Source organism: Melanerpes formicivorus, unplaced genomic scaffold (genome assembly GCF_026170545.1).
Source record: "Melanerpes formicivorus ecotype bairdi unplaced genomic scaffold, bMelFor1.0.p_v2 SCAF_33, whole genome shotgun sequence".
NCBI classification, from domain to species: Eukaryota; Metazoa; Chordata; class Aves; order Piciformes; family Picidae; genus Melanerpes; species Melanerpes formicivorus.
The window spans coordinates 6156319-6173104 of record NW_027142385.1 but is presented as its reverse complement, the minus strand read 5'-3'; the positions used below and the strand labels follow the sequence as shown (position 1 = coordinate 6173104).

The 16786-nt window shown below is 49.3% G+C and overlaps 1 protein-coding gene across 1 annotated transcript in view; it reads right to left on the bottom strand.

The window, feature by feature from the left end:
- The window catches only part of KCNT1 (potassium sodium-activated channel subfamily T member 1), a 99963-nt gene that overhangs the window by 77702 nt on the left and 5475 nt on the right, over window positions 1-16786 (bottom strand). The window contains exon 2 of the mRNA XM_068155850.1: window positions 7020-7199. Within this exon, the coding sequence (XP_068011951.1) occupies window positions 7020-7199 (180 nt within the window). The remainder of the gene's footprint in view (window positions 1-7019; window positions 7200-16786) is intronic.

The following is a 16786-nucleotide window of genomic DNA, read 5'->3' as shown; positions in this document are numbered from 1 at the left end:
ACTTGCTCCTCCTCATGGCCCTGCTCTCCTCTTTTGCTCTTGAAGACAGCTTGAGCCAAAAAAAAACCCAGACCTGCAACTGGTGTGCGTCTCTGCTGGGACTACACCCATGGCCATGGTGGACATGGCCCTCTGCCACCTCTGGCCATGCTTTCAGGTAATCTGAAACACTGCTTTCACTTTCCAGCCCATCTGCTCAATAAGCTGAAGAGAAACCCAAGTGAAAGCGAATAAAGCAAGCAAATCCACCAGGGAGGGATGGAAACTTAAGCCCATGGTGTTAAATTGCACTAAATAACTGAAAATCAATGTTGTTTTTCCTTCTCATCAGGGTACAGCTGTACAGGCTGCAGCTCTCCAGGGACACCTCTGCTCATTCCACCAGGCTGCTACATGCATGCACCTTTATTGCTAGCAAGGGTCTGTTAAAGCAATATCCCTGCAAAGACTAATGACATTGGTTAAATAAAATCATATATATCATTATAAAAGAAGTGCACTCCTTCCCTTAGTCTGCTTTCCCAATATTCCTGCTGATGTCCAGGGACTCCTGCCTTAAGGTGAATAGTCAAAGGCACACCAATAGCTAGAAGGAAACATCCATTTAAAGAACTCCAAAGAGCACTTCAATTAAGACATTGCATTAGTAATCATCCCTGCAGCCTTTCAGAACATCTGGAAAAGCAAAGCAGAGGTAGGAATTGCATCTATTGTTAAAGGGAAAGATCTACAAACAGAAGAAAACCCAAATCCTTCCTATAAAGCCGTCCCAGCCTTCCAACACACTCTTCACCCAGGTACATCCCATCTGAAGCCAGGCTGAGGAATCCAGTGGTGACCCATGTTGAGTTTGCCTCTGTCAAGGGAGAGGATACGCTGCTGTCACCCTTGCTGGAAAGAACTGGGCCTCCCAGGGCTGCGGTCATTTTGGTTACTCTTCCCTGCAAGGTGGCAAATGGTACTGCCAGCAGATTTAAGTGCAACAGCAACATGCCCCAGGTGCTTTTACCCTACATTACTACAAGCTCTGCTAGTCTATACCTAAGACATCACATTTCAGAGCCATGCCTCATGGCCTGGGGTACCCCTGTCCACACATTCAGAGAGCAGGAGCAAGCCTCATCAAGGACAGGTTTTAGAGTCTCCTTCTCTGGAGAGATTCCAAACCCACCTGGAGGTTGTGATCCTGGGCAACCTGCTCTGGGTGACCCTGCATTAGCAGAGGGGTTGGACTGGACAGTCTCCAGAGGTCTCTTCCAACCCCACCATGCTGGGATTCTGTGATTGTCCACAGCTTGGGCTGACAGAGAGGAGCTGTAGGGATCTACTTTGGAGAGAGCTAAACCACTGTGTGCCACCTGCCCGACTCACTCTGCTGCCTGGCCCAGGAGGAGGAGCTTCTATAGAACAGCAGTCACTCTGGCTGGGAGCAGGGTCACTGCCACAGGCTGGCTGAGGATTTTGCTCGTGTTCTGTCAGACAGAAACTTCCTGACCAAGCTCTGAATCAGGAAAACAGCCTAATCAAATTAATAAATGTTTTGATTTTGCTTTGCCAGGTGGCAAAAGCAGAGGAGAAATAATTCTCTTCCAGTGGCCACACAGGCACTCCTAAGATTCTGTTTCAGCTTCCACCATCCTCACCAGGGTTATTTATGACTTGGTTTGGACCTGAGCTCAGGCATCACAACTGAGATTGAGCCACCCCTTGAGAGATTTAGCACACAGGGCTGGGGAGCACTGAGTCTCAATGCTGTTACTGAGGGAATGGGGTTTAAACAATAAATACCTCCATCCTGCCTCCACAAGCAAAGGATCAAACTGCAGGGAGGTGAAAAGCCTTTGCCAGAGAAATTTTGAGGCATGAGAGATGTATTTTCTAAATCCAGGTACAAACCTTCACAAGCACAGATGGTACAGCCCAAACAGACATTGCAGCCCAGAAGCTAAAATATTGGCCATTACCTCACCATCACAGACATAAACATCCCTCTCTAACTTCTCCTCACAAACTGGATTTTTTCAAATGAGCATCTGCCTCTTCCAAATAAAATGAGAGAAATTGCCCATTAAATCAAATGGCAATGAAGTGGGGACTCAGCTGCAGAGATATTCAAGGAACCTGACAGAGGGACACAAAACTGCTGAGATCCATTAATGTAATGATGCATTTGATGAGGAAGTCACTTGGGACATGTTAGCATAAAAACTGCGGGGATGAGATCCTCCAAGCCTGGTATTTCAGCACCCCGCTCTGCTTGTGCCAACTATAATCCCACCCACGATTCAGAGCCACCACTCAGTGACAAGCTCAAGAGCCAAAGGCCAAATGTCAGCTAAAAGCCAAAGGAGTTTCCAAAGTCTAACCTGGAAGCAGAAACAAAAAAGAATCTGCTCCAGTTGCCCAAAGTCTCTTTTCTCAGTTATGCAACATCTGAAAAGTCTTTTACTTGAAACAGGAGATGCTACAATCCTCATGGAGATGCTGCTGAATTCTTCTGCACCAGGAGCTTCTCCAAACACCCTCATCCACCAAAATGATCCTTTGCTGATAATTAGCCTCAGAAAAATGCACTTAATCAAAGTGACAGCCATTATTTCTTGCTACTGTAAATAGGACTGTGGCTTCTGACAACAGTTTTCTGGAAAGTCTTCAGACTATTGAAATGAGGCTCAAACAAGCTCCTAATGGAGCTTCTCTGAGTGACAGTTTAATTTTATTTATGGGGGGTTTAAATACATGTCCCAACTCAGTTGTCAGCATTGTCCAAGGAAAGGGAATGCAGATCAAAAACTGCAGTAAAGATCAAAGGCATGCCACAGCTTGTGGTATGGAACAATATTTATCAATTCAGCAGATGTGCTTTCTCAGCTGCCTTCAATCAGCAAATACCAGTATCACTTGAGAACAGAAGCCTTCCATACACGGCCCAAACTCGCAGCTGGGAGTTTGGGAAGCTGAATTCAGCTCCTTCTCCCTTCCAGCAGCATCCCTTGGCCTTGCTCCCACACCAGGTACCACCGCAGGGAGGGTTCCCATGGCTGGAGGAGCCACGTGCCAAGCATGTGAAAGGGCAGCCAGGAAAGCCCAGAATTCATGCCCTCAGTTCTTCACCTTCTTTTTGTTACAGGCTCAACATCTTAAACTCTGCCTTCACTGCTCTATTCCGGTGCCTGTGAATATTTCACGACAACAAAACACTGGTGAGATAAGAAATGCAATACTGCCACAAGAGAGCAGAACAGGTCTCTTTTTCTCCCAGTATTGACATTGACAGAACCTTCCAAACAGAGGGAAAGAAACTTCTGAGCCAGATAGGCCAGAAAACTGAGGTAACTTCCACGTGCACAAAAAGAACCTTCTCTGTCCATAGGGGAAATCATATCCCCGTCCCCATTAGTCAGATTTACGCTGAGACTGCATTTTGTGCCCTCTGGAAATGTATTGCTGAGTGGCAGTTAATCCTGCCTCCAGAACCTAAAGACTTGCCTTGCAGAAATGTCAAGCTTGGTATTTAAATACAGTTGCACTGCACTGAGACAGCTCAGCCCAAAGCCTTCTCAGTGTCTCATGGTAGTGACTTCTAAAGATGAATAAGATGTTGGACGGAACACTTCCATTTGCCACCTCTATATTTGCTTGTCATTAAGCTTTTCTCTCTCCGTTGCACAAATCCATTTTCCTCCCCCTCTCCTCTTCCAGCCAGTCTTTTCCTCTTTGCTCCCTGGCTGATTTATTACCATTCACCACAGAAAATTCATAGTATTATTTCAGTTCTCACGTCAATCAGCCTACCTGCCAAGGAGCAAGCCTGCCTCAGTTTGACTGATTGTCTTCACCTCTTGCTTTCTAAAAAGCCAAGTCCAGTCGAGGCAGCCTATTGTACCTGTTCCACCTCATAATCACTGATTAGCCCTTTCAGTTCCATGAATTATCTGGACATGCTCCCTCCTCCTGCCATACCACAGTTCTCTAATTACCCACTTGTTCCAGCAAGATCTTGCCTTCTCAAGCTCCAGCATTACCTCATTCTCTTACCTCAGGCCAGTGTTGGTGTCTCCTCAGCATCCTCTGTGATGAGGATGGATTAATACATTTCTAACAGAAGTGGTTCTAATTTCCCAGGAAGCAGCAAAACCTGGATTCCTCTACAGCTTCCCATTCTTCCAGTCTCCTGCTGACCCCAGAAACCTCACTTTCATCAGCACACCATCGTTCAAGGGGAGCTTTTCAAAAGCAGCTACTTGAGATGCTAATGGTTTTATCATTGCTTTTGTAAATAGATGAGATACTCAGTGCTAGGGGTGTTTTCCTCCAGTGTTACATCTGTAAGTCCAATGAGCTCTATTTTACCATTCACAGTTCCCCACACTGTTGACGTGGGGAATTTTCCCCAGCACATTCCTGTCAGTGCTGTAACAAAGCACTTCAAAGCACATCTCTGAGCTGCTTAGTATTTATAAGCACAGCAAAGCCAAAAAGCCTTTCTGATTTTCCTCTGCTAGCCTAAATCAGCTCTTTATTCAGTTGGTTTGGAACAGACTGATCTACTAGTCATAATTACTCCAGCAAGCTTGCTTCAGCCAGTGTCATTAATGACTTGGACTGAAATTGAGGCCTAACAGCACCACTTCCAAAATCCTAGGGCAGTGGCTCACCTCCCAGTGAAGCCAAGAGGACTCCACGTGACTAGCAAATGTGTGCTCACAGATTTGCATTCCCAAACCCACTGTGAAGTTTTAAATATTTCCTGGATGAAGGAGAAAGTCAAACAAGTAAAGACAGCAGCACATAAAGCAAACAAAATTAAGGTATCTTGAGTAACAAAGGTAATTCATTCAACAAAGTAATACAGAGCACCCCCACACTAAAACTAAAGAGAGGTTCTGGATCAGAAACACTCAAATCCAGATGAAAATGAAGGTCAAGGGTTATAGCAGTGAAATGCAGAAACCCCACAATCTGCAATTGCCATCTTCTGTATTTCAGATCAATTCATAGAATCGACAAGCTTGGAAAAGACCTCAAAGATCATAGTATCATAGTATCAGTCAGGGTTGGAAGGGACCACAAGGATCATCTAGTTCCAACCCCCCTGCCATGGGCAGGGACACCCCACACTAGATCAGGCTGCCCAGAGCCTCATCCAGCCTGGGCTTAAACACCTCCAGGGACGGCACTCCAACCACCTCCCTGGACAACCTGTTCCAGGGCTTCACCACTCTCATGGTGACAACTTCCTCCTCACATCCAGCCTGAATCTCCCCACCTCCAGCTTCATTCCATTCCCCCTAGTCCTATCACTCCCTGAGATCCTGAGAAGTCCCTCCCCAGCCTTCCTGTAGGCCCCCTTCAGCTACTGGAAGGCCACAATTAGGTCACCTCGGAGCCTTCTCTTCTCCAAGTCCAACCTTCAAACACTTAAATACGAAAACTACTAAACCTGTAAACTCCACATTTATTCAGATGGGCCACACCATCCCCACTCTGAAATCCAAACACTTTCTGCAGCAGGAGTCTCCTATCAGCCTCTCATCTGGTGCAAGAAAACTTTATTAATATTTAAGTACCTGTTAAGGAAATCCGGGCTTTATAATCTCGCGGAGCACAGACTCACTTCCAAGACGGCTCAATTTTAATGCAGCTATAAAAGTTGGGAACACTTCCCCAGAACACTTGTAAATCTAACATTCTCAAAGTCAAATACACTCTCTCTCTTTTTTTTTTCTTCTTTTTGGCATGACACCTTGTACTCATTTAAAAAAATGAAATTACCTTTAAACACAGATGCACAAAAGCCTTGATGCAGGCATGCCAGATGCACAGCAGCTACCCAAAGGCTAATCACAAGCAATTGAAGTGTTATTTTCTGCAAGAGTTACATCTGTCTCTGTATACACCATGCAATTAATTGGTGGGGAAAGATGACCATCTATCTGTCTCATTAGCACTGTAGCTCCTTGATTATTCTGCTATGAACAGAGTTAAAGGCAGGGTTGTTCTTGTTCCACTTCATGTAACTGCTCTGCTCATAGAATTCACTTTGCACTCATGGCATTCCTTCGTTTGTTTCAGCTCACTCAACCTGATACTAAATCCTTGCCAGCTAGTCAGGAAGATCAGGCTTGGTGCTCAACCCATAAAGGCCATTTCTCTAGACAGCCCAAGAAAGGGAGAGTTGTGCCAGATCCACAGCATCCTTTTAGGGTTTACTCCCATCAACAGCCCCTGCTGCAAAGACAGCCTCTGAGAATAGCCTAAATGAGCCTTACCCCCAAAGGAAATGCATAAGCTCAACCCAAAATCTGCATGTGGCTTAAGATGGAGTTTTACCAGCCCCTCACCTCACCAGCTGCCCCCCATGCATCTCTGAGACAGCAGTCATGTTCCTCCTCACCAACCCTTCATGGGACTCAGCAAGCTGCCCAGCAAGCTGCCACACAGCTCAATTTCTGCTGGCCCAGTATATCCATAACTGCCACTACCAAGCTGCTCTGGCATGTCCACCAGCCCTGGAACACCCACACGTTCCTGGTACCTACTGCCCAAGGTGTACTCACATGCATCCCCACGGCCTCCATGGCCAGCACACGCACACACATCCCAGTGCCCCTTGATCACTGATACCTGCCAACACAGCCCGATGCCCGCAGACTCCAAGCACTTCCCGCATCCCGATACCCTCCGCCGCCGGGTCCGCTACGGTGAGATCCGGCCGCCAGCACCGCGGAGAGCTCCGCGCCCGCGGGATCAGCACCGCAGACAGCTCCACGCCGGCCGGGCTTCAGCACCGCGTACAGCTCCGCGTCCGCACCCACCCCAGGCGTGGGCACCCCACACACAAAATGAGGTCCCAGGTGTGTGTCCCCAACCCCAGGTATGTGTCCTCCATCCAAGCTCTGTGTGTCCCCAGCCCTGGGGACTGCCTGTCCCGGGTATGCGTCTCCCTCCCTACCCCACGCCTGGAGGTTGTGGGGGTGTCTCTTTCGTGCCCCCCCCATCCCGCTGTACCCCCGAACCTGTCGTCGCTCTGGAAGGACTGGTCCCCCAGCAGTAGGTCGCGGAAGCGGTACCGGGGCGGCAAAGGCAGCACTTCGGACTCCAGCTCCGTCATCTTCAAGGCGGCGATGTCCAGAATGACCCCGCTCTTGCGGCTCCCGCCGCCGTCCCCGCCGCCGCAGCCGCCGGGCGACGAGAGCCTGAGGGAGAGAAGGGGGCAGTGGCAATATTGGGGGAAAAGAGGGGTTTAGAACAGAGACAGGGGGGACGCCCTGCCTTGCCCTGCCCGCCCCTGCCGTTCGCCCCCGCCCCGACACCTCCTCCTGGGGCCGGCCCCGCACAACCCGCACCCCGGCACGCACCGGCCGCTGCTGCCCCGCACCGCCGCCCCCCGCGCCGGGAGAGGCTGGCAGCCCCCCAAATGCAATTACATTGCGGGGCAGGCGGCGGTGCCCCCACTGCAGAGAGCTCCCCCCGGGGGCATGAGTAGCCAAGGGCTCGGCCAGCCTCAGGTGAGGGGCCGGCGGGGTGGGCACGGCACAGAGTCCGGTCCCCCGGAGCTCCCCGCAGCCCGCTGCGCACAGGACATTTGTTCCACAGCAGGCAAACAACAGAGAGCAAGAAGAGCCAATGGAACAGCCCAATCAGCAGCAGGGAACAAAACCGCTCGCAAGATAGATCCACAGCTGAGAACCAAACCCAGATCCACCCCCAGCCTCCCTCCGCAAGGAGAAGTGTGGATGGGAGGCAAACGAGGCGACGGCTCCACAACTGTGCCGGAGGCAGAAGCACAACCTCCCCTCCGGCCTGCCAGTTCTTAAATCATCTGAACGGTCCCAGTATTAAATGAGAAACCGCGAACACTGATGAGTCAGTCGTCTGTCCAGCTGCCAAGTGTCGTGGCCAGGAGGATATATCACCCATCCCTTGGCATGCTGCTGCCTCTGATCAAGGGTGGGGGGATCGCGATGCCTGGGAGAGACCCAAGGTGATAGCTCAAAGACAGCAATGTGCAGCCAGCTCCACGCAGTCTGCTCTGCCACACAGAAAGGAGATGAAACTCAACCAGCTCTCAGACTATCATTTCAGAGGGTTAAGAGCTTGTCGTTGGTCTCTTTTTTTCAAACAACATTTACCAGCCAGAACATGGGCATGGCATTGCTGCCCTGTGCCACTTACTAATTTCAGCAAACCAGAGTTAAGCTAAAACTTCCCTTTGCAAGGGAACAAAGCCATTCAATGCCCTAAAGCCATTGTGCAGACACACAAAGCAAGATCAAAGCTCCTGATCCTTTGGGGTTTGGCTTCATCAGTGCAATTTATCTGTGCCATGAAAGAAAAGAACTCCAATTTCAAAGATCCTCTGTGGAAAGTGGGAAGGACAGGGAAATCCTGGAAGAGGAGATGTGGTGCCTCTGCAGAGAGCTGGTTCTTTGTCCCTCACATGTAACTTTGGAGTGTGAGTCAGGCAAATAGCTGAAACTCATGTCAGATGTACTTCCAAAGGTCTCACCCAAAGCCTCTCCAACCCAGTCCTGCCACCTTCCCGCAGCTTTGCCTCCAGTACATATTGCATAAGCTATAGGCAGGGAAAAAAAAAGAGCTTCAAACAGCTGAATACTAACTTGGCAATAAGTGGACGTGTAGGGCTTTTGCTGCTGGCTGCAGAGATGTGGTCTGAGGCTCTTTCAAATCATCTTCCACCTTTAACAACTCAAGCCCCAATAAATAAGTTCCCAGCTGACCAGGCTCCAAAATCCTGTTCAGCTGTTGTTCCTGAGTCTCTGGAAGAGCAACCAGCATGCAAAATTTCTGCTGAACACAGCCCCAGAAGACGAAGCAACTCACTCTCAGCACTTCAGATGTTTCTCACTGATGTTATTTGCCACTTAATTCTGTACCCCTGAGCTTTTCAATCCCTTTTAGCTGCCATATGCGCACTGCATACATCTGTGCAGGGCCTTGGGCACCAGGGACGTTACTCTACAATACACATTGATCCAAAACATGGTCTTTAAGAGAAATCAAGCCAACTTCTGTCAACTCAAGGACTCCCTCTGGATCAAGTGCTATAAGAACAAAAGTTAGCTGACCACCTTTAACTCGCATTGCAAAGGAGGAGCTAACCTTCATCTAATCACAAAGGAAAAAGGCACAATTAAATCCTTCCTCTTAGAGCTTAGCTATGATAAATTACTCCAAAAGCACACTTTCTCCAGGCCAACTCCAGCAAAGTTCTAGCCCAGCTGGGATTTCCTGCTGCTCAGAGGCCAGGACAGCATCATAAAACTGGACTTTCAGGTAGAGGAAAAGATAAATCTTAAAGATCATCCATTCATCTCATATTATAACACACGATTTCAGATGCCTAACTCCAAATGTGGGTGTTAGAACCACATCTGAAGGACACTGCCACACACAGTGAGCTCCACTGATTACTAAGGGCCTGTTTAAAGCAGCACAGTTTCCTCTCCTAGAGGCAAGACTGAGCGCTACGGCTGCACAGACATGGACACACTGACTGCCATGTGGAAAGGGCACCTTTACACGGAGCTGCCACCCTGTCCTACATTCCCCACAGCCTGAGGTGCAGGCAGGCAGGACCACCATAACCCTGCACCCACCAGAAGTCAAGGGCATTCATGTCTACACAAAACCACCTTCCTCAAATGTCAAACACTTGTACTTTGGGTTTGGATGTGTTGGGGGTTTTTATTTTAAACTCCACATGATTCTTTCAATCCAAATGAATCCTCCTCTTTTGGCCCCAGGTAATGTGTCAGATTCAGGGCAAAAAAACAAAAAAAAAGCAAACATTTACCACTGTCCTTCATTAGCATTAAGAAATTGTAGTAAAATCCAATTATACCAGTATCTGTGGAAACACAATTTCTGCTTTGTATTTGCATCTGAGTCTCTCCTCCCGCTGCAGTAGCAGCTACATTTTGAATACATTATCTCTTATTCTTGCATATGAAGTCATTCAGCATCTTAAAGATTTGGCACATTTGTTTATTCTGGATGAACTGATTCAAAATCTGGTCTTGAAGAGAAATCAGTGAGACAAAAAGTTCAGCAAGACAAAAAGTTCAGTGAGAGGGAGAGTGAATCTGCTCGATAGAGATGCCTTCATCAATCACCCATGGACTTTAAGGTATGCTGCACGTAAGAGTCATAGGAAAAAATATGTGCTCCTGCAATGCACAGACATCTCCTGACACTGGCACAGAGGATTTGCAACCCTCTTCTCCGCCCAAACATTGGGATTCTGAGCTGTAAAAATGCCACAGCAACTCAGCTACTTCTTCAAAGCAGTAGTGGTATCAAATGAAAAAATCATGAACAAGCTTGTTTATTGCATAGTCTTCAAATACTACTGGAAAAAAAATTATATCCCAGAGTGGTTTATAGCTAAATACAGGACTGCAGCTTTATTTTTATCTTCCTTTTCCTTCCTTCCTCCAGAACCATGTACCACTAAAACTGCATGCTGCAATCAGCATATGGAAACCTCAACACTATTCCACTTTCTCGCTACGACACCGTCTCTCCCCCAGCTTGGCCAGCTCCCCGGCAGCAATCAGCATGCTGGGAGGGGAACACCCTCCTGCTCAGCCTCTTGGGAACATGGGAATTGGGATCAAGCTGAGTCTGAACCAAATCAGATCTTCCCATTGATCTCTCCTACTATTGAACTGCAGCTAGGCATCATCACCAACCCAGCCCAGCCAACAAAGCTGCCTCTTGGAGCATGTTCTAGCAGGAGTCTCAGGACCTTGGATTTCTTCAATAAGCCTCCTCCTTCTCCAGTCTTGGGCTCCCCAGTTCAAGAGAGATGGGGAAATACTAGAGAGAGTCCAATGGAGGCTACTAGGATGATTAAGGAACTGGAATTTCTGTCTGGCCAAGACCCATCACGGGGCAGTGGTGTCTAGATTGCACTCAAGGGATAGGAAAATTCTCACCTGGAGCCAGGCTGCCCTAGGACAGCAAGGACCTTGCTGTGTCCTCTCCTTCCTGCCAGCTATGTCTGGGAGTCTGGCCCTGCATCTCTGGTCCATACATGAAGATGGAAGCTCAGCCACTGTGAGGCTCCGAGGGAGCATCTCCAATGAGCAAAGCTGCAGAGGAAATTCTGCCCTTTCTTTTGCTATATTTATTAAAATACACACAATCATCTTCTGTTTGCTTCTCTTCCCACAGCTCTTGTGGTTACCGGGTTACAGTTGTTCCCCCTTCTCTTTTTGTTTCTTGCTTCTGAGTGACATCCCTGTGGGGTCTCCTAATGGCCCCAGTGCGTGGGGAGACGCATGCTCGGTCTCCAGAGCCAGGCTGGAAGCAGCACCCTCCTCCTGTGCCGGCAACACACGACTGCTGTGGGCGTTGGCACCGCGCCCTTGGCACGAAGGGGCAGCGAGCTGGCACGGCAGCACCGCACAGCCCGACAGAAGGCAGGGCAGAGACCGTGGGGAGGAAGGCAGCAGATCTGCAGAGCGGTGGCCAAGCACACATGCAAAGCAGGTCCCACGATGGGCATGCCTCACGCCCTGGCTCAGCACCACCCTTCCCCAGACACCAACCACACCTCAGCAGCCTTCATGGTAGGATTGCCCTGTTAGGATGTCCCTGTGGAGGAGCTGGGGTGTTCATTTCAGGCACAGGGCTGCTCTCCCTGCCACTGCCTCAGCGGCATGTGTTCCTTATCACCCTGTGAGCACCAGCCAACATCACTGTTGGTTATATAGAATCATAGAATCAATAGGGTTGGAAAAGACCTCAGAGATCATCAAGTCCAACCTGTCACCCAACACCTCCTGACTAGCTAAACCATGGCTTACATCAGCTTCAGGAAGCAGATGTGCCTGCAGGCTCCCTAAGCTCTCTTGGAAAAATAAAGCAAACCCTTGAATGTGTTTCATTACCCAGCAGTGGGCTTTGGTTCACCCCTTGGACTCAGCTCTGGGGAGGCCACACCTTGAGTATTGTGTCCGATTTTGGGCACCTCCATACAGGAGAGATGTGGAGGTGCTGGAGCCAGGGCAGAGGAGAGCAAGGAAGCTGGGAAGGGCCTGGAGAAGAAATCTGATGAAGAGCAACTGAAGGAGCTGGGGATGGTTAGTGTGAAAGAGAGGAGGCTGAGGGAAGACCTCCTGGCTCTCTACAGCTACCTGCAAGGAGGTTGTGGAGAGGTTGGTGCTGGTCTCTGCTCCCAGGTCATTAGTGATAGAACAAGAGGGAATGGCAGCTTCTTGGAGGAAGAGCCTTAGATTCTTATCCCACCGTCCCCTCTCACTTCCCAGAGGTGATACAGTAACTCATTGATGTCATCCATAGAGATCAGCAGTCCTGGAACCAAAGACACAGGAAGATCTTCTGCACCAAGATGTGGCCTGAGCAGCCTCCTAAGTGGGGCTGTGCTGGGGATGAGCACACACCAGGCTAGGTGGCAGGGTTCTTTCCCCAAAAACTACAAGACTAAAAACACCTCTTCCATTTTCTCAGCCCAAGTCCCACAAACCAAGTGATAAATTGTTGAAATCAGAATTGCTTCCAACCTTAAAGATAATCAACAGTCAGCAGAAACGCTGCCAGCTGCACGAGCAGAGCCTGTCCCTGCCACACTTGCATGGCAGCCCACAGATCAAACCAGGGGGACAGGAATGATGAACTACACAAAATTACTTTCTGGTAATGTATGGAAAAGAGCTCAACAGCCCAGCACTAAAGCCCCAGGCACTAATGGTCTGAAATTGGTTCAGGAAAAGGGAAGCAGGGGAAGATGGGGGGCGGAAGGTCTATTTCCTTTAATAGGCTCCTTTTCTCTACTTCACTAACACTTGTGTCCACTACCATTTCATTTAATTGTTTTCTCAGCTTCTTGTCACTTGTACAACAGTTGTGGGTTTAATAGTTCTTGATTCAAGGAGTTTCAAGTGCTCCAAGGGATGTGAATGGGCCCATCATGGCATTCCAGTAATTATTTCCAGTGACTCTGGGCAGCTTTGCCCCAAGTCCTCTTTGGTGGGTACAACAGCTGCAGAACACACACACACAAAAAACATGAATCATAGGATTATTTCATTTGGAAAAGACCTTTAAGGTCACTGAATCCATCCATAAACCAAACACCACAAAGTCCATCACTAAACCTTGTCCCTAAGCATCTGTCACGGGGTGAGTTGAATCTGCTGATGATACTCAATCCCATGCTGCCATCATGCCAGCTTCAAAATGAAACTGCTGGCTGGAGCAAAGCATCCTGGGGCTTGAAGATCAGATTGTAACATGCCAATAGGCCAAGGCAATTGTGCATTGGATCATTCACAGAAAAACTCCTTATCTCAGCTCGGGGGAGTGGAGTGGGGAGGAGTGGTTGCGTGTTACTTTCCCCCCCACCAGTGTGGGGACAGAGGGAGGCTTGTGAGAGTGGGCTGTGTTAACCCAGGGCTGTGTTAACCCAGGCCAGCATCATATCTGTAAGTACCAGTACATAAAGGGTGGCTACTAAGAAGATTGGAAACTTGCTTGTTTCAAGGAGTGACATGGAAAAGAGAAGGGGCAATGGGTATGAGTTGCTCCTGAGGAAACTCCAGTTGGACTTCCCATGTGAATTTTTCACCATGAGAACAGTTAGACATTGGAATCATCTCCCAAGGGTGGGTTCTCCTACGTTGGACTAGTTTAAGACTCAGCTTTACAGGGTGAGCCATCTCAACTACACTATCACCTAGAAAGGTTGGAGCAGATGATCCTTGGGGTCCCCTCCAACCTGGCATTATGTGACTCTGTGAAGTCTTTCAAGCACTCCATCTCCCAGATCATAGAATCAAAGAATCAATAAGGTTAGAAAAGACCTCAGAGATCATCAAGTCCAACCTATCACCCAACACCTCATGACTAACTAAGCCATGTCTTCAAGTGCCACATCCAATCTCCTCTTGAACACCTCCAGGGACAGTGACTCCACCACCTCCCTGGGCAGCACATTCCAATGGCCAACAACTCTCTCTGTGAAGAACTTTCTCCTCACCTCAAGCCTAAACTTCCCCTGGAACAGCTTGAGACTGTGTCCTCTTGTTCTGGTGCTGGTTGCCTGGGAGAAGAAACCAACCCTCACCTGGCTACAACCTCCTTTCAGGTAGTAGATCAAACCCTTACATCCACATTTGCACCTCTATGGACAGTCAAACTGTCTACATCAGGGGCTGCTATTGCTCCAAAGTAGCAGAGAAGCACTGAGCCCTGTGACAAATCCATCCATCCACTGCTTGGCTTTCAACAAGCTGAGGCAATTTAGCACCACAGGCCCCACCGAAAAATTAGCATTTTGTGTGTTTCTCATTGAAAAGGAACAGGAAGAGTGAGTCAGTGCAAAGCTCCCCAAGCCTTCCCTCCTGCTGGCAATGCTATTTTCTAGAAGATAGAAGTCAAAATTGTACCTTCCAGGGCCAGAGCCATTTTTCTTATTAGACAGCCCTGTATTAGCAATTCAGCCCCACGTCTCCCCATTCCCTTCTGGCCTGGTGCTCACGCACACTTTGTACAACAAGGTAAAGCTCACAGAAAGGAAAGCCCTGCTGAGAAGCCTTTTCACTCTCCTTTGATCCCAGCAATAGCACAGGGAGCACACAGGTGGCACAGGCAGGCAGTGCCCTGGCCAACTCCAGCCCCAGCAGTTGGATGGCTGCTAGCATTATCCATTGGTGGCCTTGCCAAGGGTGAAGAAGTTGGAAAGAGCAAGCTGCAGCCCTTCCTCAAGAGCATCCTGCAAGGCAGTGCTGAGGGGGTTCCAGCAGAAGAGAAGTTAAACAGGTCATGCTGATGTCCCTGGTGACTGCAAAGCCTCGTTAAGGCTGGCATAATGGGGAAAGGAACTCTTGGTTAGTGGTGGCTGAGAGGATCAGCTCCCTCTCCCCAAGCCTGGGCTGGGGCTGCCACAGCAGTGAAGCAGAAGAGCAGCACACAGCCAGGTTTCCTTTCCTGACATGCCCCTCATTCTGCAGCACACTGCCTTCATTCCAGGGCCTTCCTGACCACCCAGCCCCTGCACTCCTGCTCCCTGTTCCTCCGCCAAAGGCACAGGTATGTGCCGTGGTGGGAAGGTGACAGAAAGGACATCTGCAGCCTTGGGAGCTCTTTTCACACAAGCACCAAGCTTCCAGTTTAACTCTTGTTATTTTAACTGTGGCATTGTATGCCCATCCTTCCATTTTGTAGAGGTTTGTGAGACAGTTGCAACCACATGGGGCAAAGACAGGCTGGACAGGGCAGATAAAGGCTGGTGGAGAGGAGGATAAGGAGCACAGTATGCATTAAGGGCCAGCCAGAGCCACCTCAAGCCCTGTCCTTTTTCAAGAGTGCACTGGAGCTATCACTGCAATTCAAAACACATCCCCCAGCTTCTGGCAGCAAACAGGCTCCAGCCTCTCTCAAAGACCCTCCTGGAGGGATGAGGAACTTACCTCCTCATCTTTGCTTGCCAGTATCAACCAGTATCAAGACAAAAAGCTGAAGAAAGTGTTTGCAGTGACTAGTGCAGGGAACCAGCCTGGACTCCAGCTCTCAAGCCCAGCAGCTCCCAGGTGCCACTGAATCCTCCAGGTTTTCAGTTTTGTGAACAGTGTCTATCACCCACAGGTCGCTGCTGTGCCAAGCACCAGGGAGCAGAGCACACCATCTGCTTGGGAGAGCTATCAGCACAGGACCAGAAAGGGGATTCAAGGAGTGAGCAGCAATCCCTCACTGCAGGGCACCATCAGCCCTGTTGGGGATTTCAGAGGCTGTGCACATCAGGCTTCCCTGGGAAATCCCCCAGCCTTCAATGACAGGGCGCTGCTGTTGCACACGGGGATAACACCAGGCTCATGATTCATGCCAAGCAACCGTGAAGAATCTTAAATCTAAACAGATTATTAAACTAAAAAAGAGAGCAACTGACTTGTCACAGCCTCCAGCTCTGCTCTGGAAACCAATAGCCAACCCTCCATTATTCCCTGCTGAAGGGGAATGTAATTCCTCCCCACACTACGACAGGTCTCTACACTCAGATGCTTACAGACATCAGGTATCTAATCCCAGTGCAGTTCCACTCACCACTCAGACTGACCCCTCAGCTATCCCACAGGTCCCTGCTCCCACAGCTGGCATCATGAGGAAGGCCAGAAAGCCAAGTGGCTCTTGGCCAGTTAGAACTCCCTCACGAGGAATCCTTGTAGTCCCTACAAATCCAAACGCTCCATGGCAGTCTCGCTCCTGCCAGTGCACCCTTCTGCAGGTGGCAGCAGCCCTCCTGCCTCCAGCCCAGGGGACAGAAAACCTCACTCTGAGCTAAAGTGACACTTCAAAGTCCTTTGTGCCCTCCTGCTGTTGCCCAATCCATTTTTTTCTTTTCCTGGGGCTTCCCCTCCAACATGGAGCTTGCCTGAGACCAATGTCACTCTCTCCACCTTGGGAACCAGCCAAACCCTTGTCTCAGTAGATGAGGACACACAGGCAGGACAATGCTATCTGTTCCTAGCTCTCACCAGGATGAGCAAGAAGATGCTCCCAAGGCAGAGCTCATGGCTCTCCAGAGTCATTATTCACAGGAGGGTACCTGCTTATCCCACTGCACACGAGCCTGGCAGTGTCTTACTCCCCCTCACTCCAAGCTGTTACACCCTCCACCAAATCTGCCAGTGGCCAGAGGTTTTCAGGTTCATGCCAGTAAAATAAAGGCTGCAAGATCAGGAAAGTGCTAATTGCTGTTAATGTTCTGCTGAGAAAATTGTCCTTTCTGCACAGCCCC